This window comes from Triticum dicoccoides, chromosome 3B (assembly GCF_002162155.2).
Source record: "Triticum dicoccoides isolate Atlit2015 ecotype Zavitan chromosome 3B, WEW_v2.0, whole genome shotgun sequence".
NCBI lineage: Eukaryota > Viridiplantae > Streptophyta > Magnoliopsida > Poales > Poaceae > Triticum > Triticum dicoccoides.
The window spans coordinates 625871764-625890183 of record NC_041385.1 but is presented as its reverse complement, the minus strand read 5'-3'; the positions used below and the strand labels follow the sequence as shown (position 1 = coordinate 625890183).

Below are 18420 nucleotides of genomic sequence, written 5' to 3'. Positions count from 1 at the left end.
CTCGGCTACTCTCTAAGCTTAACTCGATATTTGTTGCAAAGGCTCAACGGCTCAACAAAAACGGGTCATGTAGCTATCTGTGGCTTCATCAAACAGTAGTTCGGGCGGTTGATCTTTATGATAAGGGAATCAAAGAACGTTCGAGATCATGTCAAAAAGAAAAAGTTCGATTTAAAAAAAGAAAAAAAAAACACGTTCGAGATCAGTTTGAGGGTCTAAGCATCAAGAGGGTTTCCACATGCCCACGTGGCAGACCAGGTTCAGCGTCCGTATCCCTCGCCTCTTCCTCATCAGGGCCGTAGCTGCATCGACCATCACCAATCTCAAAGCATTGAGCCCACAAGCAAACCCTAGTCGCCAAAGCGGGCACATATAAATAGCTCGGCCTCCTCGGCCTCATCCCTCCCCTCTATTGCCGCCGCCGCCGCTCCCAGCTCGCGCTCCCTCGCCCAGCTGCCGCCGCCGCCGCCTCGTCGGAGTTCTTCCTACCCCTTTCGCCAACATGGGGTAAGCTCGCCGTCGCACACTTCCAGTTGATTTTCCATGGTTGTTTCTTGGCTAGGATTAGCGATCTGGAATGGCTAGTCTTCTGCCTTCTGTACCGCGTGATTTAGAGGCATGGCGTGAGCTTTTGGTTAGATTAGACCGGCCAGATTCTCACTGCGCCTCGAGCTTATGGACGGTCAAGTGCTGATCAGATTATACAACGTCAGCACTAAACATATTCATAAGCGATATTAATTCGTTGCTGCCGTGTAGTCATATTTTCTTGGTCCAAAACTTGGATCTGGGAGGTTATGCATGGTAGCATACACTTCGATAAGAAATCATCCTGATTTAGTAGTAAATCTGTTACTTTTAACCATGCTTTTTGAGTAATTACTTCAACATGTACTAGGAGATTTTGTTCTACTAAATGATATGAAAGTCCGTGCACAACAAAGCATTTTAGATGGCTGTTTCTCTTTGAATCGTTAGCGATAATACATTTGCGCTGTAGGGTGGCCCTTATTTTCTAGATATAGCATTCTGATTTTAAACGAATGCAATGTCAAACTGTTGTGATGCAGACCAAGAGTCTGTTATATTGTTTTGCTTTTGCTGTGGTAACCGTGAATTATTTGCATTGCAGTAAGACACGTGGTATGGGAGCTGGGCGCAAGCTCAAGACCCACCGCAGGAACCAGAGGTGGGCTGACAAGGCATACAAGAAGAGCCACTTGGGTAACGAGTGGAAGAAACCCTTCGCCGGGTCATCTCACGCCAAGGGCATTGTTTTGGAGAAGATGTATGTTGAAATGGGCAATATGTTTTTCTTCTTACCCTTGTTTTTATGGGGTGAAGCTAATATCTGGACTCTATTGCAGCGGTATTGAGGCCAAGCAGCCTAACTCTGCCATCCGTAAGTGTGCTCGTGTGCAGCTTGTGAAGAACGGAAAGAAGATTGCTGCCTTCGTTCCCAATGATGGTTGCCTGAACTTCATCGAGGAGAATGTATGTTCTCCATCTTGGTACTTTTCAAATGCTTGCTCTGCTGTAGGTACTAAGTCTGTCTTTCACCTGTTGTCCAGGACGAGGTGCTGATTGCTGGATTCGGTCGTAAGGGGCATGCCGTGGGAGATATTCCCGGTGTCCGGTTCAAGGTCGTCAAGGTGTCTGGTGTGTCTCTGCTTGCCCTCTTCAAAGAGAAGAAGGAGAAGCCCAGGTCTTAGATTGCCGTTGCATGGAGTAGACAGTATGTCGGCCTTTAGATGTTGAAGGAGGAGGGTGGTTCCTTTGTGTTTACAGCACTTTTAAGTTGATAACTTATGATCGTGTTGGTGAAAACTATGCCTTTGTCACATTTTGCTCCTGTTAAGGGAAAGTGCTACTGTTGTGAGTTTTGTTCCCCAGTTTGAGATGAATTTCCCTTGTCCTGAAATTGCCTTGGGCATTGGTGGTGTATTTAGAATTTGGTGTTGTTTGTTTCAGGTGTAGGGACCGGATTCAAGCTGAATCTGAAACAAACAGTTATTTTGAATCAGCTTTGAATAGCCAAAATCTGATTTGGGTTTGCCAGCACAGTAATCCGCAGCTGATTCTGTTGGAGCTGAAGCCCAAACAAACAAGGTCCCATGCACCAAATCTCAACCTAATGTGGTGAGGTGGCTGTGTTTGATCTGTTCTCTCACGTAGGTGGCTGTGTGCGGCATTTGCTACTGGAGCCAGTTTCTCCAAAACAAAAAAATTGAAAGCAGACATGTATCGCTGAAGCCCATAGCTTAGCTGCAGGATGAATATGATTGTTTGAACTTATCCATGCATGCTTGGATGAAAAACTTGGCGGAATGAGGCTGTTCCAGTTAACATTTTCCTTTATGGACCCTAATGTCCAGCGAACCTTACATAGGAAGGGATGACATTTGCAAACATTTCCACTGGCAGTTTTAGTTATAAAGAATGACATTTTCTTTAGAAGAGGATGACAGTTTATGGTATATACTATAAGACAATTTTTTCCAGAAAGCTATCACTTCCTGATTTACATTCCCCAGTTAACATTTCCCTTTATGTATGGATTTGGTGATGGCGATTGTGAGCAGCAATTTAGGCAGACTCTAGATTTGATGATGGCGATTCGGAACATCCAGTTCAAGCATTGCGAAAGCAGTGAATGAAATAATTGGTTTTGCTATGATCGTAAATCCCTTGTAATTGGATCGATGAGACACTAGCTCTATTATTCATTAATTAAAAAAAACACTTGTGGATGATGTATGCATCATTTGATGATTGACAAAGTGTGCAACAGAAAATTGTTTTAAAAAAATAAGATAGATCCTGCAAAAAAATAGAAATTCATAGTTTTCTAGATTAATTTCTTGCGACTTAAATTGTTTTAGGGGTATTTTTTAGGTTACATGGAAATTCATGGTGAAGCACAAGCAGCTTCTTTTTGCTTCGAGAACATAGAGCCCAAAAGCCCTACGAATGTTTCATCCCGCAATGAAAGAAGCCCATATTCTCGCAAAAAAAAACGAAAGAAGCCCATATGCTAGAAGAAGCCCACCGTAAAAACATGCTGCTAGAAGAAGCCCACCCACTTTTCAATCCCCGGGGGGTCCACCGGCAGGGCGAGGCCCCACCCGCAGCCTCCTGTCTTCTCTCTCTTCCCGACCGACGAACGGCCCGGATCCGTCGTCTTCCCCATCGCACCGGCCCGGGCCGCGTCGCCTTCTCCAGCGTCCGATCTCCCATTCCCCGCCCCTCCTCGCAGCGCCAACCACCGTCCTCCTCCTCCCCCTCCCTTCTCTCCCCTCCGCTCCTCCTCGCGCGCGCGCGTTTTTATAAGGTGCGTTCGATTTCGATCCCTCCCCCTCCCCGTCTCCTCCCGATCGCGCGCCGGGCGCCCTGACGAATCTGGTTTGCTCGCGATGGATCTAGGGTTTCGGGGCGCGGGATGGCCGACGACGACAGCGGGAGCCCCCGGGGCGGCGGCGGGGTCAGGGAGCAGGACCGCTTCCTCCCCATCGCCAACATCAGCCGCATCATGAAGAAGGCCGTGCCGGCCAACGGCAAGATCGCCAAGGACGCCAAGGAGACCCTGCAGGAGTGCGTCTCCGAGTTCATCTCCTTCGTCACCAGCGAGTGAGTTGCCCGCCGCTAGCTGCTCGCTGCCACCGTCATCATGCCACCTGGCTGTCGTCCCTGCCTTGGCCTCGGCCTCGAACGAACTCGGCAGGGCTGGTTTTGTTTGTCTTGGGTGGCCGGGGTTGTGACTTTTCGCTGTGGTTTGGTTTGGTTTGGTAGGGCCAGCGACAAGTGCCAGAAGGAGAAGCGCAAGACCATCAACGGGGACGATCTGCTCTGGGCCATGGCCACGCTCGGATTCGAGGAGTACGTAGACCCCCTCAAGATCTACCTGCAAAAGTACAGAGATGTAATCATGGCTCTTGCTCACTATCAGTACTTGCTACAAATGACAATAATTCTCTTGTTTTGTATCTCCCATCTCACCTCGCTTCTTCTCTGTCTTCCTTGCAATTTTCTGGACGGGCGCGGTGATTGAAGATGGAGGTATGTGATCTTGTAATCAATTCGACGTACATGCTATTGATTCACTGATACGTTTCATACGGATGCAAAACAAAATGCAGTTTCCTCTTAGTCCTAGTTTTAACATAACCACAAAAGCGTTAGATCCTGCCTACTTAGGCCGCATAACCTGCGTTAAATCCTTTGAGCGGTGGCCTTTTAACCAGGTATATATAGGTATCACTTGATATGAAATACGCACGACCTATGTACTTGAAGCTTGCAAGTTCCTCGCGTGAAAACCTGAATAAAATCCGCATGCTTTCGAGTTTCATATACCATGAAAGAAACATAGTTGCATTCACGAAGGCCGGTCCAGCTTTCAAGCAATAAACTAGTTCTAACTTCTAAGCAAGGCTGCATGAATGCTCTCTAATACTTAAGTTGGTACATACTTCGCACTGATTTTGTTGGATTGCATTATGGCCTTGCAAGCATCTGTTTCTATCTTGTGTGCTTTATGTGAACAGTATGTACTGAATATTATTCGACTCTCTTGTCTATTACTTTCCTGTAGGGTGATAGTAAATTGACCTCAAAATCTGGTGAAGGATCCGTGAAGAAAGATATAATTGGTGCTCATAGTGGTGCGACCAGCTCAAACGCCCAAGCGGTTAGTATTTGCAACTTGGGTTCCTTTGCTCCTAATGTTTGCTTGAAACTGACTTGCTCATATTCTTTTAGATGGTTCAGCATGGAGCTTACGCCCAAGGGATGGGTTATATGCAACCCCAGGTAACCTATCATACCATCACTTGCCATTACAACTCTATACTTCGATTTTGAAGCTAAACATGACACAGTTCTGTATTGCAATCTTCAATCATCATACTCTTTTCCTGACGCTCTTCCCCTTTACATCATCAGTACCATAATGGGGACACCTGAAACTGAAGATTGGGCAATTTTCGGCAATGGGTATTGCTCCATGAGGTAATTTTGTTGTACTGACAAGCACGTTATTTGTGAGGCAAATTCAGACAATCTTAGACGGCCCTAAAAATCAGTACCCTTTCTCTTCTTCTTTTCAGTGGTTTGTATAGTCTTTTTCATGAATCTTCTACCCTTTTAACAAGTGAATTAAAAATACGTATCTGTGCTGAATCATAGCAGATTCTCTTGATGCTGTATGCATGTTTCATGCTTCCTGTTTAAATTTCGCAAAACTGTCAGTATTTTGAACAGATTCATCGCATAGCTTAAGATATAGTCATTCCTTTGACATAAAAACAGTTTAATACACTGTTGTATCTCGAATCTCTTGAATTAAGGGTTGACTCTTATGGTACGTGCAACCACTAGAATCTCTAGAATGTTTTTCTTTGATGGCTCGAATTGTATGAGAATCCCTAGCTACCATACTTGAGAAACATGGCCCGCCTGTCTTGCACCTACTCCCTCCGTTCCAAAATAGATGACCCAATTTTGTACTAAAGCTAGTATAAAGTTGGGTCATCTATTTTGGAACGGAGGGAGTAGCTATTTGAGACTTCACCAAGGCTGCGTTTCAGTATGGTTATGTGAAACTGTTCAATCTACATTGGAGTTTTTACAATAGTGGGCTTCTTAAATCTGCAACTCTGAAATACTCTATAGTAGTTTGCACAAAACGCAACTCTACTCTCTTTCATCTGACACAACACTTGTTTTGCTTGCTGCAGTGGTTATCTATCTGTTAAGGAAGCCGCCCCAACATTAGGTTCATGATGATCATTGGCTGGAAACTAAAGCACCTGGAAGGGTGCTTAACAGTTGGTTGTGATGGCTGCCTCCAAGATGTAAATTGCTTCCGAGAGAATAGATTCACCTATTATGGTTTAGTGCTTGTTTTTATCTGTACATTCAGAATAATTCAGCCGTTGGTAGTTTGCCAATCTTTTGTTTTCAGATATTTGTATTAGGAAGCATAAATATATATCAACTGGGTATTAACTTATAGTGGTGCGGTGTTTCCTGCGCCCGCTCCGGGGTGCAAGGCTCGCCAGACAGACATCGACCTGTGCTTAAGACTTGTGATGCAACATGCAAGCCAACTGAGTTGTAAACATGTCTTTGCCATGTCTGGAAGGGGAGCTGATCGCGTACCCCTCAAATCAACTTTGTTTGGCTGATTGGTGTAGCTGCTCGTTCCTTCGCTGATATGCATAGTTTTTTTACCTTTCTGTAAAATAATGTCGCACTCATCTTATGCAACAACGGGTGGTTAAAACTGCAGGCGAACAATTTCTCCCGTCAGGCAACCAAAGCGCTCAGTTCATCAGTTGGGTCATGGATGTGAACTCATAGCTAAAACTGCAAGGGAACAACACATGGGAGATAAGAGTGATGGCCCAGAAAAAACCATCTACGGTGATTCCCGTCCACTACAATAAAAAATCTACGATGATTCCCTAAAATAATAAACAAAAATGAGTAGGAGATTGTTCGCGCCTAATGAATTGCCAGCTTGTGACAGAAATATCGGACGAGTTGGCGTTCTGTGAAGGACAGCACAAAGATGGGAAGCATACTTACATACACAGAGATCACGTATCTGCCCCTCATTATGGAAAGCATTTTAAAATATACTCCTATACAAGAAAGCCATACACGTACAGCATAATCTGTGCAAATGCCAAAGAAATGATACAAAGCACGGCCGTTGGTGAACTGCAACATGTATTTTTGTTATACAACATATGAATTGCATATGCAAGGCATGAATTCAAGCCATCAAAGGAATATTCATGACGATTTTTTTCATAGTATAAGTAGATAGACGACGGTCGGCACAAGAAGAATACTCATACGATTATTTAAATGGACAGATATTATAGTTAATAAATTTCATGCCTTACAGTCTGGACACAGCAATGATAAGGTGGGGTTTTCTCATTTCTACCAAGTGACAAAATGTGACGGCTAAAGGTAGACAGATCAAATCTACATTTTCTATCTTCTTTGTTAGCTACTATAATCTGCCTCTCCGCAGGAGGCACTGTACGACAAGCCTGCCCTCTACAATATTGCCGTAAAATTACAAAATCTCCTTCCCCTGCGCGGCGTTAGGAAGAAGTCCCGCGGCCTGACAAAATGATGTGTATTGGGAAAAACCCATCTGTCTCGTGAAATTCCACACCTGTGCTCCAAAAATTCCAAGAGACAAGTTTAATCTCTTCAACGTGCCGAAATTTGTATGCATATCATTCTTCGTCGTCTGCTAGCGTAGCAAATGAGAATGGTTTGAATTTGTAGCCATCCCCGTGATAGAACTTGTTCATGAACTCGACCCAGTGTAGACGCAATGCATGAAGAAAGGCACTCAACGATTCCATCCCGAGCAATATGAAGGCAGTAGCAAAAGCAAAAACTATGAGCCCCACTAACTTAAAGATGAGGCTGTCATACCTGTCAATAATACAGTAAATAGTTCAAGTAAGAAACTGCAGTAGATGATATCATTTCTGAGATCATGCATTTCATGGAAGTCAAAATGAGAAGACAAACACCGCCGTACAAATAAAAAAGTTAAGCCCAAGAAGACAAACACCGCCGTACGAATAAAAAAGGTACGCCCAAAAGAGAAGGAGAAAAGGATCGAAGCTTACCCCCATGCAAATAGCAGCAACTTCTCGTAGAAGACTGTTGATAGCTCAGAATGTGCCAAGCTGAAGTTAAATAACAATACATCAAGTCATGGAAAGAACCAACAGATGAAAATTTGCAACAAAGAGCATAATTGGTTTGCTACCAACATTTGGCATTGCCAATATTTGGCAAGCCAACATTTGGCAAAATCAGAAGTTGCCAATATTTTGCAACTTTTTGTGAGATTGACAATGAAAATTGGCAAGCAACCAATCTCTAGCCAATATTTGGCACTTGCCAACTTTTGGCACCAAACCAATTATGCTAAAAAAATCACAAGAGGCAAACCTCAAGGCCCAAAGTCGAAGGTATGATGCAGTATTTGAGACAGCCCCAAGAACAAACTCAATGGAGTGTATCATTTGATGCACAAAAACTTCACCAAAATTGAAATCATCATGACGTGAACGGGCAGAGTCCGGTTCAGAATCTGGATCCATTTCAGATGTCCCAAGGAAGCGATAGCTGTGACCTTGAAATCTCTACAACCAGGTATGAAGATTTAGCAATCCACTAGATATAGCAAACATAATCTAGGATTTTTGCTTACTCACTCATAACCTAAACTCATTAACCTAACAACACTGATAGCATATACTCCCTCCGTTTCTAAATATAAGCCCTTTTAGAAATTTCAACATGGACTACATATGGATGTATATAGACATATTGAGTGTAGATTCACTCATTTTGCTCCGTATGTAGTCCGCATTGGAATCTCTAAAATGGCTTATATTTAGGAACGGAGGGAGTAGAAAACAAAGAAAGATCTCCAGGATGCAGCATAAAAACTAGTGATAACAAGAACCAAGTTAGCAATATAGCTTAAGAGGCACCTCTTCTAGGTTTCACTCTCTGAAATTTACCAATGGTATTCTTAACTCTTGCACTACTGGATTTAACTATACAAGCACAACTCTGTCAATATAGAACATAAGGCTGTAAGAGGCTATGGACTAAGCTTGTGGTTATTAATTTAAGCATCATGACACACCAACACAGGTACAGCACCAAAAATCTATCTCAAAAAGGAGTGCAATTGTTTTTCTTCATGAGTCGAGTTTATTCATAACATACCTCCTTATGAAGTTTCTTTAGAATGAAAGGCTTTGGGAAGAGCATCCATGGAACAGCTACTAGGGCCAGAAGCAACAAAAGTATCTGGAAGGGGAAACTGGTAAATGGGCATGAAAAAGAACATACAATGAAGGCTTTCATTTGTTTTATTAGAAGGTTACAGTACCTGGAGTTCCTTCTGTCCCCAAAAAAGTTGATTCTCTCCAAGATCTCCAGCAGGGTCAAGGAACATATATATCATCACGTGATACAGATCGGCTTTAGATCCCGTGCACCACTTAATGAGAATCAGGAGTGATAAGTAACCAAAGAGGCTATTCAGAAAAATCAGCTGCGGTATGAATTGGTACCTGAGGAACCCACATTGTTAAATCTATTGCCCTTTTCATTTTCTGATTTGCTTGCATCCAAAGAAGGAAAGACGCGAGAAAAATATATAATACCTTATGTCTAGGGCATTTTTGTGGAACTTTGCATCAAAATAACTCAATAAAATTCCTAAGTTCATCTGGGAGACACCCATCAATATGGACATCTTCATCTTCAAAGAATTTAGAAAGGGTAACTCAGATCGACTTCCACGCCAACTTGGGTCCACTCCAAAAGGGTAGGGATCACGAACTTTTACGAGACCAGCAGTATATGCATCACTGAAACACGCAGGTAGGGTGTTAAATCTTATGAGATAAACTTGCTATCTGGTTACAGGCTATAACTAAAGAGGGTCCAGTGTTAAGTAACAACAAATAAGAGAACAGAAATAACCAAATTGATAGTCATATCTCATATGCACCCTTAACAAAAATAGCTATTATGTAGTAAGTACCTTGCAAGCCGAGAACCACAAGGTGTTTAAACCAGTCTAGATAATTTGTGAAGCTAAATCATTTTGTCATGGATGCGTATTACCTTAAGAAATAGAGATCCTTATATCAAGACGGAACAACTGTGTATATGAGATATGCAAAATCATTATAGTTGCATATAGTCCCATTGTCTCAAAAATAAATCTTATGTATTCCTTATTTTATGTACAATGCAAGTGGAGGGGAGATAGAGCTACTCATTGCCCAAAATGCCTAGACACATGGAATATACTCAAGAAATTTGCGAACTAGCAAATTAAACAGAATTTGCAGCATGCTCAAAGCAGAATGAACTACCAAAAATAACTTGAGCTCGATAATTAACTGGAGTTATAATTTCAAATTCCCATCATCACAGCACATTCAGATAACTATCAAAATGGCAAAGTCAATACCTGCAGGAATTTTCCCGACATGCATATGCTGATTTGCCAAATATATGGAATGGAACAGAAAAAAATTCGTTGTATATGAGCCCACAGTATATTGAGAACAACGCCATCAGAAGAATCACATAACGCCCACCAAATGCCATCTCCGTAAAGCTATCAAGCTTCTGTGATAATCAATGGACCACAGCTTAGGAGAACAGCTTGATTTCAGTGCAGGCAATTTGCAAAAGAAAAAACTGATAAACTGCAAAGTTATAAAGAACCGCTCCCTCCGTATTAGTGATCTAAATGATCTTATATTTCTTTACAGAGGGAGTAATACCTTCCCAGCAATATATTTGTAGAAGATAACTCACAAGCACATTGTTTGATAATGGTTTAAGACAGCAGGCACAAGTGGGGACAGAAACAGTTTTTCAATGTGGTCCTAGCATACAGAGATATTAGATTCCATCTAGATTGAGGGATTTTATGTATAACTATGCAAAATGCCATAACTAAATGGGTTCTCCACAATTTTTGCAAATGCACTCCTACAGACACCATATGTTCCACGCGCCTCTACCTCCATCCGGGTTGATATTGATGCTAAAAGAAGAACTTCTGATGTTCTTTCAGGTGACCAAACCTTGTCCTAGAGATGTTAGGGTACAACCTATTTGGATTTTACTCATATAAGGTAAGCATCATACCCAGCTAAGTCATGAAATAACTATACATGTTTTTCTTAGCATATGCAAATATTGCCATAGAGAAGTGAACCAAAATCTGAAGGTAGGGAGCAAAAATAGAAAAAAAGAACAAAAAGAGGTATGCTAGAAGAGTGGAACTAGGTGCACATATCAACAGCCAAGTTATAACTGCACTATCTAAAGCGGTAGAAAGTAACATATGTGCAATCTATGAACTGCACTCCAGTAAAATCACACTTTAAAGATTGCATGCAATGGCCATTACCAAAAAAGGAAGAAAATAAAAGGTCCAAGTTGAGCTCAGAGTACCTGAGAGGAAAGTTTCTTCTCGCGAAGTATAAGAAACAAAGCTCCAAGTAACAGACATATTCCATGACCCCAATCTCCAAACATAACAGCAAACAGAAATGGGAACGTGATAACAGAATATACAGCTGGATTAATTTCTTCATATCGACCAACACTGCAACAATACATATTTGTGATCAATTCATGGCAAAAATATTACAACATGGGCTACTCTTTGATCAGAGAATAGTAAACAATAATCTGGTAAAACAAAACATTCCAAAACAAAGCAATCACATCGAGTTTAGATGCCAATAACCTCAAACATCTTATGAAGTAATCAATCTTGCATGGCCACAATTAACAACAACAACAACAAAAAACAGCTGCGGCAAACGTTAAACAAGCAAAGCTAATCCAACTCTTGAACAAACTCCTCTTAGGTCTTGCAATTAAATCAACTGTCACCTAACGATCTAACATGCCCTTGCTCACTACCCCTTGATCCCAAACACAAACCCTTGAAAATTAATAGCAGAATAAATTTGCTGGAACGAGTAGCTAAGTACAGCAAGATCTCTCCAACTACTTTGCCCCTACAATAGGATAGAAATTTCATTTAAAACATAATATTCCATATTTACTTGGTTTTTCCACGACTTCCCAAAGGGCACAAATGTAACAAATAAAACCATTTATTAGGCTAATGCTTGCACCAAGATACATACCCATATGCATCAACGATCTCCTGGAAAGCATTCGTAAATTTATCAGTTCGGAAGTATGTAGGTGGCGAGTCAATAGTGTCCATCTCATGAAATATTATTCCAACTTGTGAGTTGCTGTGAAGAGTTGCACGCTGCAAAACATCCTCGATCTGAAGTACAACTTAGAAGTAAGATGTCTGTCCTAAATTTGAAAAATGAGCACAATAAGCTTTGCATTTCTGACCTGAGATTTAGCAAATATTGGACACCATCCTTCTCCAACAAGGCATTTCTTTGTCACATCAAAGTTCAGCATGTTTAGTGTATCATAAACAGCTTTCTCTTTTTTTACCTAAAAAGAATACACAGGTGAGAAATAAAAAATACTAGGTACAATCACAAATGCGGAACACAATTTTTTTAAGGTAGCAATTAGAAGACAAAATGAGAATTGCTATTACTTGATTACCATGAGTATCCATCTCCATAATTGGGACCCTACTGACTCGAGTGCTTTGTTTCTGTGCTGGGTTCCAGCATCCAAGGTGGCTTCTAGATCGGAGAGGCGTAATGATACCTGCCACAAATATTACAGAAGTCAGTACTTCAAATACAGAGTATACAGCGTTACATCAGGATGGCACTCATGCACTTCAACAGAAAACAAAATGACTGGGATGCTGCTAAAAACTGAACTTATACTCACAGAAAGCTACATGTACAGAAGAATGGAGTACTTGTTGCTGCTAGAAAAAGGTAGCTTCTCCAATAGATGAAATTAAAATACCTCACGAAAAATTTGTCTCTGCTTGACAATCTCCTCAGGAACAGGGTAGCAATTTGCTCCAAATGAAGCACAAATCCTCAATATTTTTGCTTTAGCCTGCTCCCCCGAAAAGAAAACTACAAAAACAGTCTTCTCTACCTGTTGGAGTGCAACTCAAGTGTTAAAATAGTGTTGAAAAACTTTCAAGGTTTCAGGGTTCATTTCAGTATTACACTGCATAAATTACGGCTGTAAACCTGGTTGGAGATAGAAAACAAAGAGAAGCTATCACAACCAGTAAATAATTTGTGACAGCTACTCGATATACACAAGAATTAGGAACAGCAAACCACAATGACAGACCTCTTCACCAGAACTGGGATCCATAACAGGTTCCCCTGCAGATGCCTCATTGAAAAACATATTTCCCCTTGTAGTTCGGAAAAGCATCCTCTCAAAAGCCAATGCCTTGGACTTCAATATTATCCCACTAACAAACCTAACACCAGATTCTGAGGCCCCTTGATATATTCCCTGAGAACATTTTGTGTTACAATTTAATGGAAGAACAGAACAGTATTAACTTCAAGAATAAGAACTAAGACAACACCTGTTCAAGCAAATAGCCATTTCCGTCATCCACTTCCTTGTCATATATATGTTCATCTAGCTCATGGTCAGCTGGAGTTGCATGATTTTGAGAAGCAGCAAGGATGCTACCTGCCTGCAAGAAGATATTTGAGAAAGCATGGAAAACAACAGAAAAAGGAATAGATATGTTACTTAAAGCATGGTTAATATTTGACCGAGATGTATAATAATTGCAGTAGGGATTTATGATTAACAACCAATGTTACACTCCATAGTTTAATAAACTGGATCAAGTGCCCAGTCATCAGCTACAGAGAACATATTTCTTCACGAATTTCCATATTTTCAAGAAGAAAGTAAACCAGCATATCCATAGAAGGTGTTGCAAGTACACTAACGACCAATGTATATATTGCTTTTATCTCACACCTTAATAGTCACAAGTAAACACATGGAACAGTTGATTCAAACACATGGAACAGTGAATTCAATGTTTCACAAGAATCAAGATACAACCTTTGACAAGACCAGTTTGAATTCAAGAAGTTCATTGTATGTCTGCCGTAGTGTCCCACTATTAGTATTCATCTCAAGCAGCTCATGCTCATGCTCACCCAATTTTGCCTGCAGAAACAACAAGAGAAATTATTGATACTCCCTAAGAGCAAACTAAGCATTTCCTCTCAAAATGACTTCTTGTTGCATAAATAATAGAAATCCAAGAGGATTAATTATATAGCTATGATAAAATGACAGTGCTAATGCACCTCTAGCTCCAACTAAAAGAAGTACCTCTAGCTCCTCCAAATCAATTTCTGGTTGTAGTGCAGGCCGGACAGAAGATTTAACACCTGCCTTGTTGATCTGATCACTGAAAAACTTCAGCTTACGATTCATCTCTGCACATCGCTTTACCTGCAGAAGAGTCGCGACAGGCTTATCATAATGAATCTACATAAAGAAGTTGTTGAACAGAAGTTCTGTGCTTCAGATGGTGTGCTGGTGTGCATCCACTGCCACACAGTAAGGGAAGCAACAGTCCGAGTAAGTTCCATACCATGATCACCGCATCATACGTTGCAAGCATATAAAAGCAAGCATTTGGGAGGTTCCCTACCGTTTTTACCATTTATTTAAATGATATATGGTGCGACTAACATATTTCATTAGGTAACTTGGTTGGAAATCACATACTTACGGTATCAAATACCAAATGCAACAAATATATTGAATCCATCTACCAAGAATAGTCCCAACGTATCCATTTTATCGCATTCTTGCTGTTCAAGTATTTCTTTCTTTTCCAATATTTTTTGAAAAATCAAAGCAAACAGAAACAGATAGTTTATGAATTTAACATATCAGATTAAATTCAGCTTGGCTCTGCTTCCGTAGGCTCGTTTTTCACATAAAACAAGAACAAGTAGATGATATAATGACATTGAAATAATCCATACTCTATACTAGCATTGGCATTTGCATAGTAGAATAGATGTGTGCAATATGGTGTGATCAACATAAATAGCAGATGGAGAATAATATAAATTAGATCACCTGGTTGACGAATATACGCTGAAAAGGACTCTTCTCCTCATTCAACTGCAAAAGAAGTTGTGGAATAACAAAAAGGTCAGAAGTTGAACAATTGTAGATTCTGGCAGATAGAACAAAGAAAAACTAAGATCTGAAAGTAAACAGTTAACAAAGTTTTCTATGAAGTCCAAAATATAGCCTCACATTTGTCATATGTAGTTGAATATACTCTTATGGCGTTTTTATTATTTCTGAAGCCTATTTTTCTTCTTATTTCTTTTCCACAAATGTCATTTTAACATACACAATGTGATAATTGGTCGTATGAAAATCACACATCTAATCATAAAGTCAGAATTTCACACATCTACTTGGTTATTTCCACCCTGCGCATGATAATAAACAACTAAAAGGAGGTGCTGAGGGACTAAGACACCAAATGCATCACGCAAGCCTCTCTTGTCCATATTTCCTCACTGACAGAGTCATGGAATGCAGCACCCGGTAGGGCGATATGTATCATCATCAACGTGCATATGGTGGCATGGCGATTCATGGGTGAAAACAGGAACCTATCAGACCGCATGATCACATTAGCAGGCAAATCCACTATCTTAATCAGGAATTTGAGTAACAAGCAGCAATCAGTTTGCCTAACGTTCCTAGGAGCATCTCTATGATGAAGTTATTGGTGAAGCTCAAACTTCAACCCATTCTCATGTCCTCAGAAAGGGTGCATTGTGCAGCTAAACTAAGCATGACAAGTGCTCCATTATGCCAGCTCATTAACTAGATAAATTGCAACAGATATATCATTAATGGCACGACAAACAAACTGTAAAGCACCCTCAGCAACTTATTCGTATATAAATTGGCTCATGATGGAGAGTGGCGATTGGTTTAGGTAATTTGGACTCAACGATAGCATAGATGCCAAGTGGGATCAAAGCAAGCTAAACACACACCAACAACATATTCGTATAATACGAATTTCCTCTACCACATTCATCCACGCTTATCATCGAAGTCTAAGCCCTGTGAAGCCTGTGCCACAGTGGGATAGCGCCGCCTGCGCCCCCTGTGGTCGAGAACAACACCTTACACCCACTAACCAATGAAAGCAGTTGGTCCAAAGCAGCTCAAACGAGACGCTCGCTAAGCCTCGAGGTCCAATGGCACCCGGATCAAACTACTAGCCCTCCGACCCGAGCAAAGGCGAAAGCTAGATCCGAGGGCGAGCGGGTCAGAGATCACGACGCACGAGGCTGGATCAGACAGATCCGCGAGGGGGGAGCGGGGAGAGGGGAGAGGAGACGGGGGCACTCACGTCCTTGAACTGGAGGAGGCCGAGCTCGCCGAGGTAGGTGACGGCGAGGCGCGCGCTCTCGGCGGGGAAAATGAGCTGCACGAGGCACATCTTCTCGGAGCGGAGGTGGTCCATGGGGGGCAGGCGGTCGAAGAGCCCCATCGCCCCGGAGCGGCCCCCTCCCGGAGCTTCCAGGAGGAGGTTCGCCAGCGTGAGGGAGGGGCGGGGACGAGGGAGGGAGGGAGGGAGGGACGAGGCCGGTGGTGTCTCAGATCTGAGGGTGGGGGGGTTCCGTCCGGTCCAATTCTACTAGTCGGCACTGTATTCTTTGCGAGGCGCAGCGCAGGTGCGCAACTGCTGCCATGACCCGGGTCCCGAGTCCCGACCCATGGGAAGGAAAGTGGGAGGAGGGTGGGCGAGGAAGCGTCTTGGAAAGCGGCTGCTGTGTCTGGCCCGTGGGCCATGCGCGCCTGCGTTGGGTGGGCGCGGACCGGTCGAAGTTCGTGTCGCGCGCGACTCCCCGGGTTTTGATGAGTTTTACGCGACCGACAGGGGAGGGTCGGTTCCGCCGCGTTGCGGAAATCGGAGAAAGGCGAAGATTTTTTTTAGGGAACTAAAAAACTTTATTGATCAACTAGTTCCAGAGGAATAATCACAGAGTCACGCGGCTTAAGTAACCATGTATCTAAGTATAAAGAATATTTTGCTAAACTATCAGCTTCATGATTCCTTGATCCACTTTCATGAATGAAATTGCACTCCTCGAAATCTAATTTCAGAGAAAGACGAAGAGTGGTTCCGCGTTCCCGGGAAGGAATTGGCCTGCTTGGTTTAGGTCGCCTTCCTCGCGGGATAGGGCGCAGTCATGTGGGCCCCATTGGACGCACTTTGCTGGCGCGGCGGTATTGGGCCAGCCCAGTATTGTAGCTGCCGCTTGAGTGTTTTTTTTTTCTTTGGAGCATCTTCATAGAAGATATATATCTGAAGATGTAAAAATAGGTGATGTATAAATTTTTATCTTTACCTAATAATAATAAAGCATCGATTGCCGCTCACTGTCATGGCAATTTTACAGAAAAGTCCCTCTATTTTTTAATATTCAACCTGCCGTCCTTTATTAAGTGAGAAGTATTGGGCCAGCCCAGTATTGTAGCTGCAGCATGAGATTTTTTTCAAAACTGTTTTGCATCTGTTTTCTTAGCTTCTCTTCCATTTTTCTTTTTTTCTTTTCTTTCTTTCTTCAGTTTTTTCTGGTTTTTTTCTCTGTTACTTTTCTTTAACACGTGTGTAACTTTTTGATTAGCATTTTACATTTTTTCTATAAATCAGAAACATTCTTTTTATACAGGTTTAAAAAAATTTAAATACATGATTTCAGTTCAAATATATGTTTTGATGTATACATTTTTACCACACATTGTATATAATTTTTGTAGAAGTTTGAAATTTTCAACCACATGAGTAACATTTTTCAAAATACAGGTTAGAACATTTTTTGAATAGGTTTTCAATATTTTCAAAATACTTGCAAATCATTTTTTTAAATATGGATAATTATTAAAATCATATAAATATTTCAAAAAAGTGTCAAAAATCATATAAATTTTTTAAATGTAACGTACATTTTGGAATGGTACAAAACATTTTTTTAATTACACGAACAATTAACAATTGTATAAAGGTTTTCAAAAATGTCATATTTTTTAAAATGAGTGAACATTTTCTATATGACACACAAATTTATTTTAATGGTACAATTGTTTTCTAACAGTGGAGCAATAATTTTTTATGTTGCATTACACATTTTCTAAATGTGTGATGAAAACTTAAAAATAATAATTTTTGTAACATATGTATTTAGAATATTTCAAATTATAAACATAAGTAAAATTTCCAACATAATAAAACAAACGTTTTTCCTTTAGGTAAATAGAAAAACGTGACACCTAAATAACGAATCTGCATGGCTACTCGATGACCCGCCCACTACAGGCTCCCCGTAGGCCAGCCAAACTACTGTCTCGCATGAAGCGAGACATACTTGCACACTCAAATGATCGTGGTGACTATATCTCGCTTTATGCGACATGGAACCGATCTCTCGTAGCTTTACGAGACATGGAACCGATCTCTCGCATAAAGGATCTATAGTACGAGGAGGCTCATAACCACATACTCGCATAAAGGAGCTATAGTAAAACGTAAAAGAAGAAATAGCGGGCGCAAGGGGATTCAATCCCAGGTCGTTCTAGTATTGCCTGGTGCAGCTAGCCACTACGCCACTGTAGTGTTCTTAGATAGACAGGAGGCGAACACTAATTGAGGCAAAAGACCCTAGCATCCTTTTATTTCTCCGTTTTTTTTCATTTTTTCGTTTATGTTGTCCTTTGTTTTTTTAACTTATTTCTCCATTTTAAATAGCCATTGAGCCAACATCGAATTCATGCTGAATAAATTGGGCGCAATCTACAATAAGGAAAATTGCTGGTTTTACACGAGTT

At 41.3% G+C, this 18420-nt stretch overlaps 3 protein-coding genes across 3 annotated transcripts; 2 read left to right on the top strand and 1 right to left on the bottom strand.

Annotated features, from left to right (window-relative positions):
* The first annotated feature begins 353 nt into the window (after positions 1–353).
* Positions 354–1904, top strand: LOC119277497 (40S ribosomal protein S23). Its single transcript, XM_037558784.1, has 4 exons — positions 354–507; positions 1133–1288; positions 1368–1494; positions 1572–1904. The coding sequence occupies exons 1-4, from the start codon at positions 503–505 to the stop codon at positions 1710–1712; spliced, it is 429 nt and encodes a 142-aa protein (XP_037414681.1). The 5' UTR covers positions 354–502; the 3' UTR covers positions 1713–1904.
* Positions 1905–3173: 1269 nt separating this feature from the next.
* LOC119277498 (nuclear transcription factor Y subunit B-2-like) lies at positions 3174–6125 on the top strand. The gene is made up of 8 exons (XM_037558785.1): positions 3174–3331; positions 3424–3627; positions 3790–3919; positions 4051–4056; positions 4592–4687; positions 4759–4809; positions 4942–5007; positions 5736–6125. Exons 2-7 carry the CDS (start codon positions 3440–3442, stop codon positions 4960–4962), a joined length of 492 nt encoding a protein of 163 aa, XP_037414682.1. The 5' UTR covers positions 3174–3331; positions 3424–3439; the 3' UTR covers positions 4963–5007; positions 5736–6125.
* Positions 6126–6842: 717 nt separating this feature from the next.
* Positions 6843–16238, bottom strand: LOC119277496 (V-type proton ATPase subunit a1-like). The gene is made up of 18 exons (XM_037558783.1): positions 15941–16238; positions 14635–14679; positions 13873–13995; positions 13597–13704; positions 13100–13213; positions 12853–13023; positions 12511–12648; positions 12193–12300; positions 11968–12075; positions 11745–11893; positions 11038–11191; positions 10040–10200; positions 9222–9428; positions 8945–9128; positions 8779–8862; positions 7990–8183; positions 7662–7721; positions 6843–7461 (listed from the first exon to the last, which is right to left on the bottom strand). Exons 1-18 carry the CDS (start codon positions 16079–16081, stop codon positions 7257–7259), a joined length of 2454 nt encoding a protein of 817 aa, XP_037414680.1. The 5' UTR covers positions 16082–16238; the 3' UTR covers positions 6843–7256.
* Between the last annotated feature and the right edge of the window lie 2182 nt (positions 16239–18420).

Bases quoted from the DNA above. Each gene is read 5' to 3' on its own strand.
- LOC119277497 (XM_037558784.1), top strand. The intron at 1,289-1,367 runs GTATGTTGAAAT...ACTCTATTGCAG, and splicing joins GGCATTGTTTTGGAGAAGAT to CGGTATTGAGGCCAAGCAGC. The intron at 1,495-1,571 runs GTATGTTCTCCA...CCTGTTGTCCAG, and splicing joins TGAACTTCATCGAGGAGAAT to GACGAGGTGCTGATTGCTGG.
- LOC119277498 (XM_037558785.1), top strand. From the start codon at position 3,440: ATGGCCGACGACGACAGCGGGAGCCCCCGGGGCGGCGGCGGGGTCAGG. The intron at 3,628-3,789 runs GTGAGTTGCCCG...TTGGTTTGGTAG, and splicing joins ATCTCCTTCGTCACCAGCGA to GGCCAGCGACAAGTGCCAGA. The intron at 4,688-4,758 runs GTTAGTATTTGC...ATATTCTTTTAG, and splicing joins CCAGCTCAAACGCCCAAGCG to ATGGTTCAGCATGGAGCTTA.
- LOC119277496 (XM_037558783.1), bottom strand. From the start codon at position 16,081: ATGGGGCTCTTCGACCGCCTGCCCCCCATGGACCACCTCCGCTCCGAG. The intron at 13,996-14,634 runs GTGATCTAATTT...ACTCTTCTGCAG, and splicing joins AGCGTATATTCGTCAACCAG to GTAAAGCGATGTGCAGAGAT. The intron at 13,024-13,099 runs GTGTTGTCTTAG...AAATGTTCTCAG, and splicing joins ATGGCTATTTGCTTGAACAG to GGAATATATCAAGGGGCCTC.